The 16776-nt window shown below is 38.2% G+C and overlaps 1 protein-coding gene across 2 annotated transcripts in view; it reads right to left on the bottom strand.

Moving 5' to 3' along the window:
* Positions 1–16776, bottom strand: part of fbln1 (fibulin 1) — a 177559-nt gene that overhangs the window by 46356 nt on the left and 114427 nt on the right. Inside the window, exons 15-16 of one of the 2 annotated variants that reach the window (XM_043709278.2) lie at positions 6085–6227; positions 45–176 (exon numbers count right to left, since the gene is read on the bottom strand). In XM_043709278.2, coding sequence (XP_043565213.1) covers positions 45–176; positions 6085–6227 — 275 coding nt within the window. Of the gene's footprint in view, positions 1–44; positions 177–6084; positions 6228–11113; positions 13286–16776 lie in introns of those variants that run through there. The other variant, XM_043709279.2, reaches the window with a different exon arrangement.

Genomic DNA, 16776 nt, shown 5'->3' with positions numbered 1-16776 from the left:
TTAAATTTGCAAGCCAAAAGGGAAAAATTAGCAACATTACTTACCAATTGTGATGGTATTTTCATATCGTTTGATAATGTCGAAGGAGTTGCGTATATTCCCTTCAGTAATGTGAAACACAATCTCTGGCTGGACATTGGGAAAAGCTGGAGATGCTGCTCGGAGGAATATGATTTCTGAAAAAGGAAGCCTAAGGTCAATTGCTCTTCTAGAACATAGAACATTTCAGCGCAGTACAGGCCTTCGAAGTGCACCGATCTGTAGAACCAATCTGAAGCCTATCCATCCTACAGTATTCCATTTTCATCCATATGTTTATCCAATGACCATTTAAATGCCCTTAAAGTTGGCGAGTCTACTGCTGCTGCAGGCAGTGCATTCTACACCCCTACAACTCTCCGAGTAAAGAAACTACCTCTGACATCTGTCCTGTATCTATCACTTCTCAATTTAAAGCTATGTCCCCTTGTGCTAGCCATCACATTCCAAGGAAAAAGGCTCTTACTGTCCACCCTATATAACGCTCATCTTATATGTCTCAATTAAGTCACCTCTCAAACTTCTTCTCTTTAACGAAAATAGCTTCAAGTTCCTCAGCCCTTCCTCATAAAACCTCCCCTCCATTCCAGGCAACCTCCTAGTAAATCTCCTCTGAACCCTTTCCAAAGCTTCCACATCCTAAAACACAGTGACCAGAACTGTATGCGATATTCCAAGTGCGGCCAAGCAAGAGTTTTGTACAGCTGCAGCATGACCCCATGGCTCTGAAACTCAATCCCTCTACCAATAAAAGCTAACACACTGTGTCCCTTCTTCACAAGCCTATCAACCTGGGTGGCGACTTTCAGGGATCAATGTGTATGGACACCAAGATCTCTCTGCTCATTTACACTACCAAGAATGTCAGCATTAGCACAGTACTCTGCATTCCTTTGCTCCTTCCAAAGTGAGTCACCTCACAATTTTCTGCATTAAACTCCATTTGCCACCTCTCAGCCCAACTCTGCAACTTATCTATCTCTCTCTGTAATCGGCAACATCCTTCAGCACTATCAACGGTTCCATTGATCTTAGTGTCATCCGCAAATTTACTAACCCTTCCTTCTACGCCTTCATCTAGTTCATTTATAAAAATGACAAACAGCAGTGGCCCCCAAATAGATCCTTACGGTATCTACCACTAGTAATTGAACTCCAGGATGAACATTTCCATCAACCACCACCCTCTGCCTTATTTCAGCTGTCCAATTTCTAATCCAAACTGCTAGATCACCTTCAATCCTATGCCTCCGTATTTTATGCAATAGCCTACCGTGGGAAACTTATCAAATGCCTTACTGAAATCCATATATGCCACATCAACCGCTTTACCCTTATCCGCCTGTTTGGTCACCATCTCAAAGAACTCAATAAGGTTTGTGAGGCACGAAACCGTGTTGACTATCCATAATCAACTTATTCTTCTCTGGATGATTATAAATCCTAGCTCTTATAACCTTTTCCAACACTTGATGCACAACCGAAGTAAGGCTTACTGGTTGATAATTACCAGAGTTGTCTCTAATCCCCTTCTTGAACAAGAGAACAACATTTGCTATCCTCCAGTCTTCTGGCACTAATCTTGTAGATAGTAACGACATAAAGATCAATGCCAAAGACTCGGCAGTCTCCTCCCTGGCTTTCCAGAGAATCCTTGGATAAATCCTGTCCGGCCCAGGGGACTTACCTATTTTCACACTTTCCAGAATAGCTAACACCTCCTCCTTGTGAAATCAATCCCATCTAGCCTAGAAACCTGTACCTCAGTATTCTCCTTGACAACATTGTCTTTTACCAGTGTGAATACTGACAAAAAATATTCTTTTAGCGCTTCCCCTATCTCCTCGGATTCCACGCACAACTTCCCACTACTATTCTTGATTGGCCCTAATCTTTCTCTAGTCATTCTTTTATTCCTGATATACCGATAGAAAGCTTTAGGGTTTTCCTTGATCCTATCTGCCAACAACTTCTCATGTCCCCTCCTAGCTCTGCTTAGATCTTTCTTCAGGTCTTTCCTGGCTAACTTGTAACTCTCAAGTGCCTTAACAGAGCCTTCATGTCTCATCCTAATATAAGCCTTCTTCTTCATCTTGACAAGAGATTCAAATTCTTTAGTAAACCAAGGCTCCCTCGCTCGACCACTTCCTCTCTGCTTGACCAATACATACTTATCAAGGACACATAATAACTGTTCCTTGAATAAGCTCCACATTTCAATTGTGCCCATCCCCTGCAGTTTCCTTCCCCATCCTACGCACCCTAAATCTTGCCTAATCTCATTATAATTGCCTTTACCCCAGCAATAACCCTTGCCCTGGGGTATATATATCTATCCCTTTCCATTGCTAAAGTAAATATTACCAAATTGTGGTCACTATCACCAAAGTGCTCACCTACCTCCAAATCTAACACCTGGCCAGGTTCATTAGCCAGCACAAAATTCAATGTGGCCTCACCCCTTGTTGGCTTGACTATATACTGTGTCAGGAAACCATTCTGCACACATTGGACAAAAACTGACCTATCTAAAGTACTCGAACTATAGTATTTCCAGTCAATATTTAGAAAGTTAAAGTCCCACATAACAACTAACCTGTTACTCTCACTCCTGTCCAGAATTATCTTTGTTGTCCTTTCCTCTACATCTCAGGAACTATTCAGAGGCCTATAGAGAACTTCCAACAGGGTGAGCTCTCCTTTCCCGTTTCTAACCTCAGCCCATACTACCGCAGTAGATGAGTCCTCATCAAATGTCCTGTCTGTCACCATAATACTGTCCTTGACTAACAGTGCCACACCTCCCTTTCTATTACTATCTTCTCTGTTCTGACTGAAACATCTAAATCCCGGAACCTGCAACAATCGTTCCTGTCCCTGCTCTATCCTGTCTCCTAAATGGCCACAGCATCAAAGTCCCAGGTACCAACCCATGCTGCAAGTGCACCCACCTTATTCCAGATGCTCCTGGCATTGAAGTAGACACACCTCAAACCACCTTCCTGTTTGCTGGAACTCTTGCACCCTTTAAATCTCATCTCTGGCCTCTCTTCTCTCACTACGTCTCTGTGCCCCTTTCAAATATTACAGAGAGTTTGATAAGGCACATGTTCTCTGCCTATACTCTGTTGCCATGCCACCACATTGCATAAAAAAGTTGGCTGAACACTTCAACGCCCTTTCCCACTCCACTAAGGACATATAGGTCCTAAGCCTGCTCTATCACCACTCCCTAACACCTGACATCTGGAGGAAGGACGCCTCATATTCTGCCTCAGGACCCTCCAACCCCGGGGCATCAATGTGGATTTCACCAATTTCCTCATTTCTGCTCCCCCCCCATCCCAGATTCAACCTTTCAACTCAGCACCACTCTCATGACCGGTCCTACCTGTCCATCTTCCTTCCCACCTATCTGCTCCACCCTCCTCTCTGACCTATCTCTTTACTCCCACCTCCATCCACCTATTGCACTCTCAGCTACCTTCCCCCAGCCCCACCCCCTTCCCATTTATCTCTCCACCCCCAGGCCCCCATCCGCATTCCTGATGAAGGGCTTTTGCCCGAAACATTAATTCTCCTGCTCCTTGAATGCTGCCTGAACTACTGTGCTTTTCCAGCACCACACTCTTGACTCTAATCTCCAGCATCTGCAGTCCTCACTTTTGCCAAGAATCTGTCTACCACTACTTTAAAAATACTCAAGGATTGTCCTTACTCTACCTTTTATAAAGACAGTACCAAAAACACACAACCCTCCAAAAAAGGAAAAAAACTCTTTGGATGGATATCAATCTTAATGGATGATCCACTTTCTTTACACAGAGACCCCTAGTTATAGATTCTCCCACAAGAGGAAACATCCTTTTCTAAATGCACCCCATTAAGACCCTTCTGGAATCTTAAATGTTTCAATCAAGTTGCCTCTTACTCTTCTGAACTCAAACATATACAAGCCTAACTGTCTAACCTTTCCTTATAGAACAACCATTGTTCCATACTATTACTCTAATAAACCTTCTCTGAGCTGTCCCCAACACATTCATAACCTTTCTTACATAATGAGACCAAAACTGTAAATAGTATCCCAGATATGGTCTCACCCTATAAAACTGAAACATTACCACCCACTTTTATATTCAATGCCCAGGCAACAAACAATGGTTGGACAGGCATTCACTTCTCATTATGATACCAGTAGTAGGTCAATGACATAGCTTTCTTGAGAGAAGTGTGTCCATCACCAATATCAGTAAATATGTGGTTGTTATTTTGCTCCAAAGACATTGGAGAGTTTATGCAGGAGGGCTCAGAGCTTTTGGTAACTTGGCCATTTTTCTTCTAAATGCATCACTTCAAAGATTTCATGGTGGCAAAAATGTAAGCTTGGGGCAAAATAAATAGATTAATAATTTCACCTGAAACCAACACTGGTCAGTAAGGGTATACAGTCAGGAGACTACGCATGATTGAGGGTTAGACTAAGTTAACAGAGAATTAGATTCATACGGGAATTTGGGGCATGGGGAGAGAGGCACTTTGAGTCAGGACTAATGTAAACAGTAGTGTTAAGTATTATTCAGATTTATCAAAGATGGTAAGGTTTATCAATTGTTGTCAGGTTTATTACACAAAATTCCTTGCTAATAGCTTATTGCTTAAACTGCCAGCTGCCTCTGCCCTAAACAGTGGCAGAGTATTGTGGTGTAGCTAGCATTTTTAAGACAGGGCAGAGACTGTTCTCGGGTGATGTATCTGTTTCTGTAGTTATTAGTGGTGGTGATGGGCAATAGGAAAGATATTATTGTTCTACGTAGGAGCCAGTTTGCCTTTAATGACGACCCTCAGAATGGAATGAACGCAGATAGCCTTAGGAGTTCACTCTCATAGTCTGGAACTGAGACCTGGCAGCAGTGCCATAAGAGGTCTTATAATCTCATATGTGTGCTCTAGATCAGTGGATGCATCTTCACAACTCAGAAGATTTAGGTCATTTATGAGTTAACTTATACACTGGAACTATAGATAACTTCTTTCTGGAACCATTACATTCCTGAGCTTAAACTTTCCCTGTTTTAAGTGGCATCTTCAGGTTTTTATCCCAAAACTTCTGGTCTGGAATAATCAATAACAGTTTGCTCCAAGGTAATTTAATTTCACTGTATCCTTCCCTTCTCAGGAGCACTGGTGTATACAAACATCTTCATCAGAGTAACTCACGGAACTGTGCAAAACTCAATATAACACAAAGAAATTCTCTCTCTCTAAGCTATTGGTGTTTCCTTTAAAATTACCCTCTTCTGATATTCTAAACTGGAGCTCGTTTATCTTGTAAAACCATACCAATGTAGATAAGAACCCATTAATTCTAAAATAGTCCTCCAAAACATTTTTATAAGAAATCACCATGGCTGCGGAAATAATTTCAAATTAATAATTAACTTCAGACACACATAAAACCACATACTACGAACTCAAAAACCAAAACCCACAACTACTAAATCAAAAGACAAAATATAAGATTATGCAGTCTGCATCACAGCTCTCACTGCTGCTCCCAAACTGGTTGCAGCCTTTGTGTTCACAGACCATCTGATCCCTTGCCCTTCACGGGGAGACAGAAAAAATCATACCAAATCCACAAACTCAACATAATGTCTCCAAAAACACTTCAGAGTGATTCCAGATTCTCCCTGCAATAATTGAAGTTATTCACAGCTGCTTTACCTTGAACTTTGATAAACATTAATGCAGAGTTTATCTTGCAGCTTAATTGTTTGCTGTATAATGTACAAATGGATTTTCTAGACCTGAATAGCTCAAATTTAGTACCTTCCTATCCCATCAGCTGATTGAGTTGAGTCACAGCTTTCCTTCACTGCCATGGATGCTGCACATGAAGTGATTGGCAGAGCATCACACCCCATCAAAGTTGTACTAGGTCTCCATTATGCAATTAATTTCATGTTTCCACACACATTAATTGCCTTAATGATAGGACAAGTCCTATTCAAAAGTAACTTTATTCCCATTAAGTCTTCTCACCTATTGGTCCAAGGAATTCCCGATAGGTTGGCAGTGAAATGACAGTATAGGACACTGTGTTAACAGGATCCAGTATGCAGCGTGTATCGCCTGGGCGGCAGGACTTTATGCATCGAACAGTCTCTGTACTGTCTACTCTTAATCTGTGAAGAAAGAAAAACAGTTAGTGAGGAAAGGCAATAACTATTCACCTTAATTCACCCGTTATTAAATCTGACTATGTTATTTCTGTAGATTCTGGTTCACTGCAAATGAAGTTAGATAGGCTGTAGTTGTTTCTTAGGTTTATTCATGAATGATATGAAGAATTAAAAGATAATGAGATACACCCTAACTTTATGTGATGATGTAGAATGGATGACAATATTCTTATAAAACTTAGTTTCAGCGTATGGACCTTTATTGCACCCAATGTGGTGTTTCCCATTTTTGACTCTTGTGTTCTTATGGAATCTTTTAAATGCACTCAAACATTACAATAGAAAGAAAATCAAGACAGAAGTAAAACTAGCAGTTGACTTTCAACCATCCAATATATGCCATTACACAAAGTTAATAGTTGCTCCACATTTTTGACAGCTTAGACAACCAATTTATATGGAGATAGCACTGTGTAATTGGTCTGAGTGTGAAGGTCTCCTTTTTTGATTTACAGTAAGGTGAAATGAACTGAGTTTTGCCAATGTGACCCTAGTTCAGTATTACACAGAAACATCGAAGGATGGCTGATGTACACAGAGGGAGTTGCTCTTTGTGATTAAAGCATGTTGGGAATGCATGAAAAAAAGGACTGTTCCTGGGACTGAAAATATATACATATATATTTTAATAAGTTGATAATTTAATAGAGTTCAAATTGGTTGGTTAGATAAAAGTTTACAGGTTCAAGTAATTAAAAGATCATTATATGAGCATTTAATTAAGAGAGACAGCAAGAATCACATGTTTAGAAATACAGAAGAACAGGATTCATGATAGCAAATACATGGTTTAGGCATCATAAAAGGATCTATATAATATGTACACACATGAAAAATGTTTCAGAATACAGAAAGATTCTACCACATAAGGGAAAGACAAAGCTACAGGGAGAGTGTGAAGAGTTCAAAGACTCAGCCTAAAGTTAATGCAGACTCAGATCAAAATCGTGTGAAACTGGAAACAATATCCCAGGTGAAGAATGTTCAATATGAAATATGCAGAAAACAGTGGAACCTAGAGAGACTGAAAGAAGTAAATGAAGAATTTATAAATGAAGTAAACAAAGCACTAGCTAGAAATGACATAAATATCAAAACAAATGAGCAATGGAAACTGGTGAAAGAATCTGTCAAGGAAGGAAGAGCAAACCAAGAATGTTTTTTTAAAGAGAAAAAAGGATTTTAAAAAACCATGGGTTATGACAAAATTTTGCAAAAGCTGCAAGAAAAATGAAAATAGATGAATATTAATATTGAAGAAGGCAAGCTGAAGTACAGATAACAGAATAATGAGTTAAGAAGAGAAACCAAAACCAGAAGAGGAAGGACAAGAACAATGGTTCTAGGAGCAGTGTGGTATAGTTGAAGATGGGATCGACCAGGAGGAGTATGTGTGCAAAAGCAAAAGAGATAAATGCCACTCAGGATAAAGGATTGTAAAGACTAACACTGCCAAGTAGGGAAACTGTTTAATGAATAAACCCTGATTAAATCAGAAAAAAAATGTAAAGACTAGATTGAAAAGCTATATGCACAAATTTTAAAAAAACCTTGAAATGAATGAGTTAGAAGAATTGAGTAATTTTGACATTGATTTCATTGAACCAGAAATACAAGAATCCCTTCAGTGTGGAAACAGGCCCTTCAGCCCAACAAGTCCATGCTGACTCTCCGTAGGCTAACCCACCTAGACCCATTCCCCTACATTTTACCCCAGACTAATGCACCTAACCTACACACTCCAGGCAATTTAGCATGGCCAATTCACCTAACCTGCACATCTTTGGATTGTGGGAGGAAACCCACACATACATGGGGCGAATGTACAAACTCCACATAGACAGTCGCCCGAAGCAGGAATAGAACCCAAGTCCCTGGCCCTGTGTGACACCAGAAGGGGATGAAAGTAATTAGAAAAGAATTTTTTTCTTAATTCCTAATATACATTCTATGAGAAGAATAAAAAGAAATATTTTCAAATTACATACATTGCTGCATCTTAAAAGCAGTTTGAAAGAAAACTTGTTCTATTGGCATAAAACCTCTGGGACTAATAATGCATCATGTTACACCATAACATTGTCTGAAATCACATTGCCTGCTATAAGGTGTTGTCCTAGCCTTGAAAGAAAGATATTCAAGGAGAATATCTTTGAATATTCTGCATGCATGCATTAGAATAATGAGTGAATACCACCGACAGAATGAAAAAAATTTGATAATTCACTCAGATTCCTGATGTTAATGTAAGGAAGAAATTGCATATTGGTAATGTGACTGGATTAGTTATCCAGAGGCCCAGGCTAATAAAAGTAAAAGCTAATTTAAAATCAATTTAATCTCAGTAATGGTGACATTATTCATTGTCATAACAACTTACTAATGTCCTTTAGGAAATAAAATATGCCATTATTATCTGGTTTGCCCTACCTCTGACTCACCCACAACAATATGATTGATTCTAATGTGCCGTCTAAAATGGCCGAGCAAATCACTCAGTTGTATAAAATCACAGTAGAGTCTAAAAATAATGAAATCTGATGGACCACCCAGCATCAACAAAGGCAGCAAAACCAAGGTAAAATCAAACCAGTCAACCCTGCAAAGCCCTTACTAATATCTTGGTGGTTCAAGCAATACATTCATTTGAATTATACTTTACAGACTTAAACCCCGCATTGAATTTGTGCATAAATACAATACAGCTCATTTTTCCAGCTGCTGGGGCAGATGATAGGCCTGCTGAAGATAAGATTCAGATACTTGGATCAATCTAGGGAAGCCTTGCAATACACTCCATAGTGTACCACACAACCCCATAATGCTGTGCTGTGTTCAACAGTAGCTGCAGAGAATTGTGAGATAATCACTAGAGATGACAGAAAGAAATCCTCCATGAAAATCCCTTATATTGACACTCAGCTGAGATTTTTAGTAAAATTAAGCCCTGTGTGTTTAACCAGATTAGTCTTCTACTTCCAATATACAGGATTTTCAACCTTTACAGTGCCAAGTATAAGTTGTTAGGTCAATTTTTTTGATGCAAATAAAATCATCAAGCAAGATACACACTGCTATCTTCACAAGGTTACAGGATGGTTCATTCATCCAGATAGTCGATAAAGTCACTTCATTGCTGCAAACATTTGTTCCTAAACGATCCTAGTCTTTTCATATAGCCAAGAATCTGTTCCATGTGTTGATCACTCTGTACCTTCTTTCTTAATATGAACCATTGCCCCCTCATCCTTCTCTTAGAATCTAATTTAAAATCAAGTTTTGAATTTATTTCTTTCATTCCCCTATCATTCTTCAAAATCACCTCTTATTTCAAGCAAAAAGAAAATTCAAAAGATTTCTCCTTATAACTCAAATCTTGAATCGAAATTCGTCCCTGCAATACTTCCAGCACCTGAATATATTCCTCCATTTTCAGCATCGAGAACTGGCTCTGGGTTCTAAAGAAAAAGCCAGCTAGACTTGAAACGTTAACTCTGTTTCTCTGACCACAGATGCTGCCAGACTCACTGAATTTCTCCTCTCTTTCTGTTTTTATTCCAATACTCAATGTATTGTTTGATTAAAGCATTGTGCAATTTGATAATGGCTTTCTTAGACGTGTACTCTTCAGTTTTTCCTAGGCCATTGTATTGATTGCTGTCTGAATTGGACAATCAGCTCAGACCTAGGTCTTTTCTCACTTCATCTGCAGATTTTACAGCACCATTCATTGAATACTATCAGCATCCTTTCTCCACCAGCACCTTAAATCCACTATCCCCACCCCCCCCCATCCCAAACTATAGCATAAATGCTGCCCCCTCACACATCACTTCAGCTCTGATGAAGAGTCATCTAGACTCGAAACATTAGCTTGCTTTCTCTCATGGATGCTGTCTGACTCTCTCTGATCTCCAGCATTGGTTGTTTTCAGTTATTGAATACTTCTGTTTGATTTCCATTTGTGCAATATTTCACAATTATCTACTTCGCTAACATGGTTTGTCCAATTCATTCTGTAATTTCTAAGCTGCACCTTCATTGCCATTTCCAGTTTTGTACCATTTCCACCAATTTGATTTGAGCTTCTGAATCCCAGGTTTTTGAAATACACTAAAAATAATTATACAGCCAGCACTAATCTCTTGGGTGCTTCATTGAGCACCCATTTCCCTTGATACCCACTGTACAGACCTTTGTTCGCAGAGTTCTATGAAGCCTGATTGTATCGGAATGAGGAAACAAGTCAACTGTTAGTTAATTGCAAAGTCTTTTGGCTAGAAACAAATTAGACTATTTTGTCAGTCAATAAGACATCTGGGTACAGAGGTTAAATGCCTTCAATGTATATTTAAACAAACAGAAGCAAGCAATGTTGCATGAGGGCCCTTATGAGGAAGAACACCTCATCTTCCATTTCGGGAGCTAACAAACGTATGGCCTCAACATAGAATTAATCAGCTTCCAAATCTCCTCACCTCCCCATCTCATCCCAAGTCCAGCCCTCCCTCTCCATCCCACCTCCTTGACCTGACCTAACCTAACCTGTCTATCTTTCTTCCCACCTGTCTACTCCACCCTTCCCACTCACCAATCTCAATTCACTACTTCCTGCATACACCTATCACCATCCCACCTACCTTTATCCTGCCATACTCTCCTCCCTCTATTTGTTTCTCAGCTCCCTTCCCACCCTCTAGTCCTGATGAAGGGTCCTGCCCAAAACATCAACTCTCCTGCTGTTCTGATACTGCATGACCTGCTGTGCTTTCTCCAGCTTCACATTTTATTAACTTTATACGAATAGACACAAGTAAAGACGAACAACCTTTACATTCAGAGGAAATGAAATCCATTTATTTAACAATCCGAAATAATGGAAAAGTAGTACATATATCAGACAGTACAAAAATTCTCCACTTGATGTTAACTGGCAATTAACTCTAATTAGTATTAGAATTTGCCTGTGAAAAGTATCTTCATGGGATTAATCTTAAAATGAAATGGCCCATCAGCCAGAGTGGTAGGAAGATATAAACTCAGGCTTGGAAGAGTGGTGTCAAATCGGTCTCAAAACTGTTGGCATCTGTAAGCCCCAAATAGAAAGATGATTGCTGACTACTGTCAACAGAATGATCATTTTGGATAACTGCATCCATCTTGCTTCATACTGACATTTTATCCGGCCATATCATCATAGACCTGTTGTTGAAAATTACTGAAATGTGCTATTAAGTGCTTTCTGCAATTAAAACACTTAAGTAAAGCTAACATTTGTATATCTAATCTGGATCAAGAACGTCATAATTTTGTGCAGGCATCTGTTTCACTCAAAAACATTCTATGTTTCAAAAACAGAACAATAAATTTTATCAACCAGTGCAATCTTGAAAAGCATATTTAGCACAATGACAGATGATTGATTGTAATAAATTCCAGCAACAATGCCAACTCATTAAAATTTTAGGAATTACAGTACATAAAGTAAGAAAGAGACAATTTAAACACTTAAAGACTTGCATTGGATCATTAATTTCAACTACAATTTTGTGACAACTCATTGCATTATAACACTGCTTGGCAATAATCACGGTTAGGTTGTGACAGGCTCTATGGCTATGGTGTCAAAGTAAGTAGAGAATAAGTACTTGAACATGTGAAAATGTATTATAATAATAATGACAATAAGCTTCTTGTGAATCTACTGTAAACTTTGCTATTGAGAAAATAATTTTGGAATGCACTTAACAATAATCCACTCCTGCAAAACCAAAGGGAGTGAATTTTTGCAGTTTTCCTGCTTCTCCACCATACCTGTGACAGATGCACTTCAGAAAACCCAGATGAGTAACATGAATTACATTTCATGTCATTTTCCCTGAGTTTCCTAGGCTCTTCATTTTGCCAAATATTGCAGGAGAAGTGCAGGGGAAATGCTCATTACGAGTCATCTTCAAAGTTTCAATCAGTGCAGAGGAGCAATCTGTTACTCCAATTATATTAAATAGGAATCCCAAAATGATAGTTTCAATAGACAAGTGTGGATGCATCACAAAAATCATGGGGAAATCTAGTCTAGTCACTGTTTTGATGATATAACCCCCTTCTCAAAGCTCTAAGCATTACTGTTAATCTCCTCCAAGAGGTAAACATGTTTTTTCAATGTGGAAAAAGCAAAATTAGTTTTAGCATTTACATTTTTACTTATGTAATTATGATTTCAGAAAAAAAACCCAAAAGAAAATATTTGACATAATGATTTACTCCATGTATCATAGGAAGACCTCACGATTGTACAAATGACAATGCCTTAAATGGGTCACTACAGGAATAATACTCTAGTCTCACACTTTTCCTAATTTTACATCCTCTTTATGTATATGAGGAGATAAAAATCATGCAGTGAGATTTATAATTAAACTGTTGAGCATGCACTAAAGGAGAGGAGAGCAATGCATTATGAAAGTTAAACTTTGTGGTCTTCAAAAAATAAAAAAAAAAGAAGCCTGTGCACTGAGTTCTTAGAAAATATTCAGAAAAAATATAAGAAAGAGCAGATTTCAATTTTTGCCAGTAAGCATATCATAAGGGTCAAATGGGGTATTAATAGTAATTATTACTCTGACTATTGACCAAACAATAGTCATCAAACCTGCGCAGTGACAACAATGTAGATTTTTGCTATAAATATGTTGGTGATTCCATGACGCAAGAGCTTCATCTCAACGGTGAGAAGAAAATCCCTGGGTTCTGATATTTGTTGCTGCACAAACACAATTCCGCTGTGATTATTCAGTTCTTGTGTGTTAAAGTAGTTGTCCTCATTGCCATGGGTGATGGAAAGGAGAATATTATCTCCAGCAACTGCATGAGAGGGCCCGAAACGGAAGACATTGGTGGGCACTTGGATGTTGGTGGGGAAAGTGAGGTAATAGTAGGTTATTCTTAAAGGCAGACTTTGGCACTCCTTATTCTCATTGCAAGGCAAGCGCTCACAGCGACTAGAAGAAAGTGAGAAAGGAAAGAAGGGTGTTAATGAACATAAGCAAAGCCAGCAAGTCAGTGCAGCAGAAAATAAAAGAATTACCACACAATGGAGGTAAATTTCTGAGATGCTTCTTCTACTTGTCTATCTACCTTCCATTGAAGAGCTGCAAAAGTCTCAGATAAATGACAGATGAGCAAGAAAACTTTTCAAAATATCCATCATCAGCGCTTCCACTAAGAATTTTAGATTTTGGCTCTTTGACTGATGACAATTCAATAAGTATTTTCTTCAGTTGCATAACATACAAAAAGTATTTACACAGGCTGAATTTCCAAAGAGGTTTTCTCTATGTTAGTCTTTGCCATGAAAGAGCTACAGAATCTCTGGAAAAACGGTGTAAATCATTGATTTTGCAAGCTATCTGTAGATCTTCCAATAGAAGTATAGCAAACAGAGAGAAAAAAACATCTCAGAAATTCAAACCCCATCTGACCTCACATGTTGAAAGTGGTCTTTCAGAAAATCCATTACTTCTAGTTTAATTTTGTTTTATTCGCAGTGTAATAACAAACATTGTGAGTAGCCATTTAGTTATAAGACATGTTTTGATTCTAGCAGCATTGAATTTCCTACTCACACCATAATTTCAGCAGAAAGAGCTTCAGAAACCCCAAAACTGTAGTCAGACAAGTGGTAGAAAGGCATTTTGCTATGCAAAGCCACTCAGAAGCTTGCACATAACCATAGCAAAGGAAGAGGTAGAACACACTGTTAACAACAGCATGAGACACAAAGTAATAATTTGGAAGCAATACATTTCCGACAATGGGGATAATCCTTGACATTAGAGGGAAGGTGTACAAACCAAAATAATAAGCTAAGATTCTTCAACCTCTGAATGAGATGGTTCAGGGGGAATTTTGCAGAAGCACAAATACTTAACAGAATAGACAAAGTAAATATCAGAGCAGAGGAACAAATGGATTTCAGTTTAGTCTTGTAAAGGACAAATTTAGAAGAAAGGTCAGCAAATATCTTTTTAGGCATAGAGTGATAAAGAGTTGAAAGACTTTGCCTGGAAGATTGGCTGAGGGTAGGGTACAACTCATTTAAGGAAGTATTTACTGCAATTGGAAAATGTGGGTTTTCAGGAAGTGTGCAATGAAATCAGTCTTAATTACCTAGATCTAAATTCTGATCTTTCATGTGCAAAGGATAGCACAGACTTCCTTTTAAAAATGATTTGGAGATGCCAGTGTTGGACTGGGGTGTACAAAGTTAAAAATCACACAACACCAGGTTATGGTCCAACAGGTTTAATTGGAAGCACACTAGCTTTCGGAATGACGCTCCTTCATCAGGTGGTAGTGGAGGGCTCAATCCTAATACACATAATTTGCAGTAAAAATTTACAGTGTGATGTAACTGAAATTATACATTGAAAAATTGATTGTCTGTTAAGCCTTTCTTTCATCTGTTAGAATACAGTGAAAGTTTCACTTCTTTCATGTATAAATCACAAAACCTTTTTTTAAAAAAGTTGCATTCTCGGGTTAGCTGTTAACAATGGTGATAGCTAGACAATATGTTGAAGGTGTTGGCCCCCTGTGTTCTCTGTCTATGCCAGTGATGTTTAGATTGATTCTAATCTAAAAAGTGAGATAATGGAGTTTTACATAAATTCATGCAGTTTTTGAGTTCAGAGTTCTACATGAATGCATGTAGTTTTTGAGCAAAGTACAATGTAACCCTGCGAGTACAAATTCACCCCACAAAATATATGTGTGCTTCCAATTAAACCTGTTGGACTATAACCTGGTATTGTGTGATTTTTAATTTTTAAAAATGATGGTATGTAATGTCACTCATATCTGTGACAGTCAAATAAATCAGGAGTATCTGCATCCCAGTTAGATGCTCTGGATCCAAATCCCAGTGCCATTTTAAATTCACAATATATAGCTTCACTGACCCTGGAGGAGGAACCGAACTAAAATTAGACTGCTCACCTTCTCTTGTTAGCTGCTCATCAATGTAGTAATTGTAGAGTTCACAATCAAATAGGTTGCCCTGATCTCTTTCATTTGTTTGTTTTTAACCCCTCTTGTGACCAATCCAAGAAATATTAACTCTCAATAATAATTAATTGTAACTTCAGGCACTCAACAGACTGGAATTTAAAAATGCATGCTTAAAAATGTAACAGGAAAAGAATAATGTAATTGTTTTGAAATAGATATGGTGATTTTAATATGCCTTATTACTTGATAATGATAAGAGGGTGTGATAAGGAAGAAACATCTTCTCCACCAATTGGAAAATGAGAACCAAGACATCAGTTTAAGGTATAACAAATCATAAATTCATTTTAAAATAATGTTTTAACTCTTACCTAGCCAAGCATAAAGTTATTTTATGATTGAAAACAGGCACCGTTGTATCCATTCCAACAATTTAAATGAGAAGGCATGAAATTAAAGAACTAATATGTGTAAAGTAGGTCAAGGTTTTGTATAAAACTCACCAAGAAAGAAATTATTCACTCTACCTCTTTTATTCATGCATCCTTGACATGGTGCAAATTTAGAGTTTTTGATCAAGTTCATAATATTGAACTGTTTGTATTGGTCATAATCATGTGGAGCCATTGTGACCATATAAAAGAAGCAAGTGTCACACTCAAGATGTCAGTGCCACAGTTCCATTTTCTTTCAACCAGCAGATTCCCATAGTGTAGGCTGGAATCTGTGATGTTAAACTGTTCGGTAGAGTGTTATTGGGCCTGTCCTCTCCCAAATTTTGATAAACCCCTTTGCATCAATACTAAAATGTGACACCTCTGAAGTATGACAGGTATATAGGAACTGAAGTTGCACATTCAACTCCTCAACCTGTTCCACCATTCAATCAAATCATGGCTGATATATATTCTCAGCTCCATGCACCATTCCTTGATACTCTTGCTCAATAAAAGCCGACTGCTTTTAGTCTTGAAAATTGCAATTGATTCAGCATCCAAAGCCTATGAGAAATAAGTTCCAGATTTCCTAACCAGTGAAGGTGTGCATAATGATTTCACTTCAAACTGAATCTAATTTTAACATTTTAAGCAAAACTACACTCCTTTCCAAAATCAATATACCATTCCTAAATTCCAGTGGCAAGCAGTTTTTACTGCTACGAGATGCTAACACTTTTAAAAATATTTATTCATGGGAGGTGGGTGTCACTGGCTAGGCCAGCATTTGTTATACATTTATAATTGTCTTTGAGAAGGTAATGGTGAGCAGCCTTTTCAAAAACAACAGACACCAAGGATGTCAATAAGCAGTTTGTATTTACTGAAAAGGTTTTCAAAATTCAGCTCATTTTTGTGGAGAAGATCTAAAATTTAATAAAGAAACAAAGGCACAGACTTGCACATTAGAGAACCTGTCATAACAAATGTAGCAGAAGTGCTCATATATCTTAAGTCTCACTAACAAACAAGGCACTTCAAATTTT

The sequence above is a fragment of the Chiloscyllium plagiosum genome, unplaced genomic scaffold, assembly GCF_037043375.1.
Source record: "Chiloscyllium plagiosum isolate Xiang-an unplaced genomic scaffold, Cpla_swu_hap1 HiC_scaffold_19, whole genome shotgun sequence".
NCBI classification, from domain to species: Eukaryota; Metazoa; Chordata; class Chondrichthyes; order Orectolobiformes; family Hemiscylliidae; genus Chiloscyllium; species Chiloscyllium plagiosum.
The sequence above is the reverse complement of the archived record's forward strand: the minus strand, read 5'-3'. Positions and strand labels throughout refer to the sequence as shown.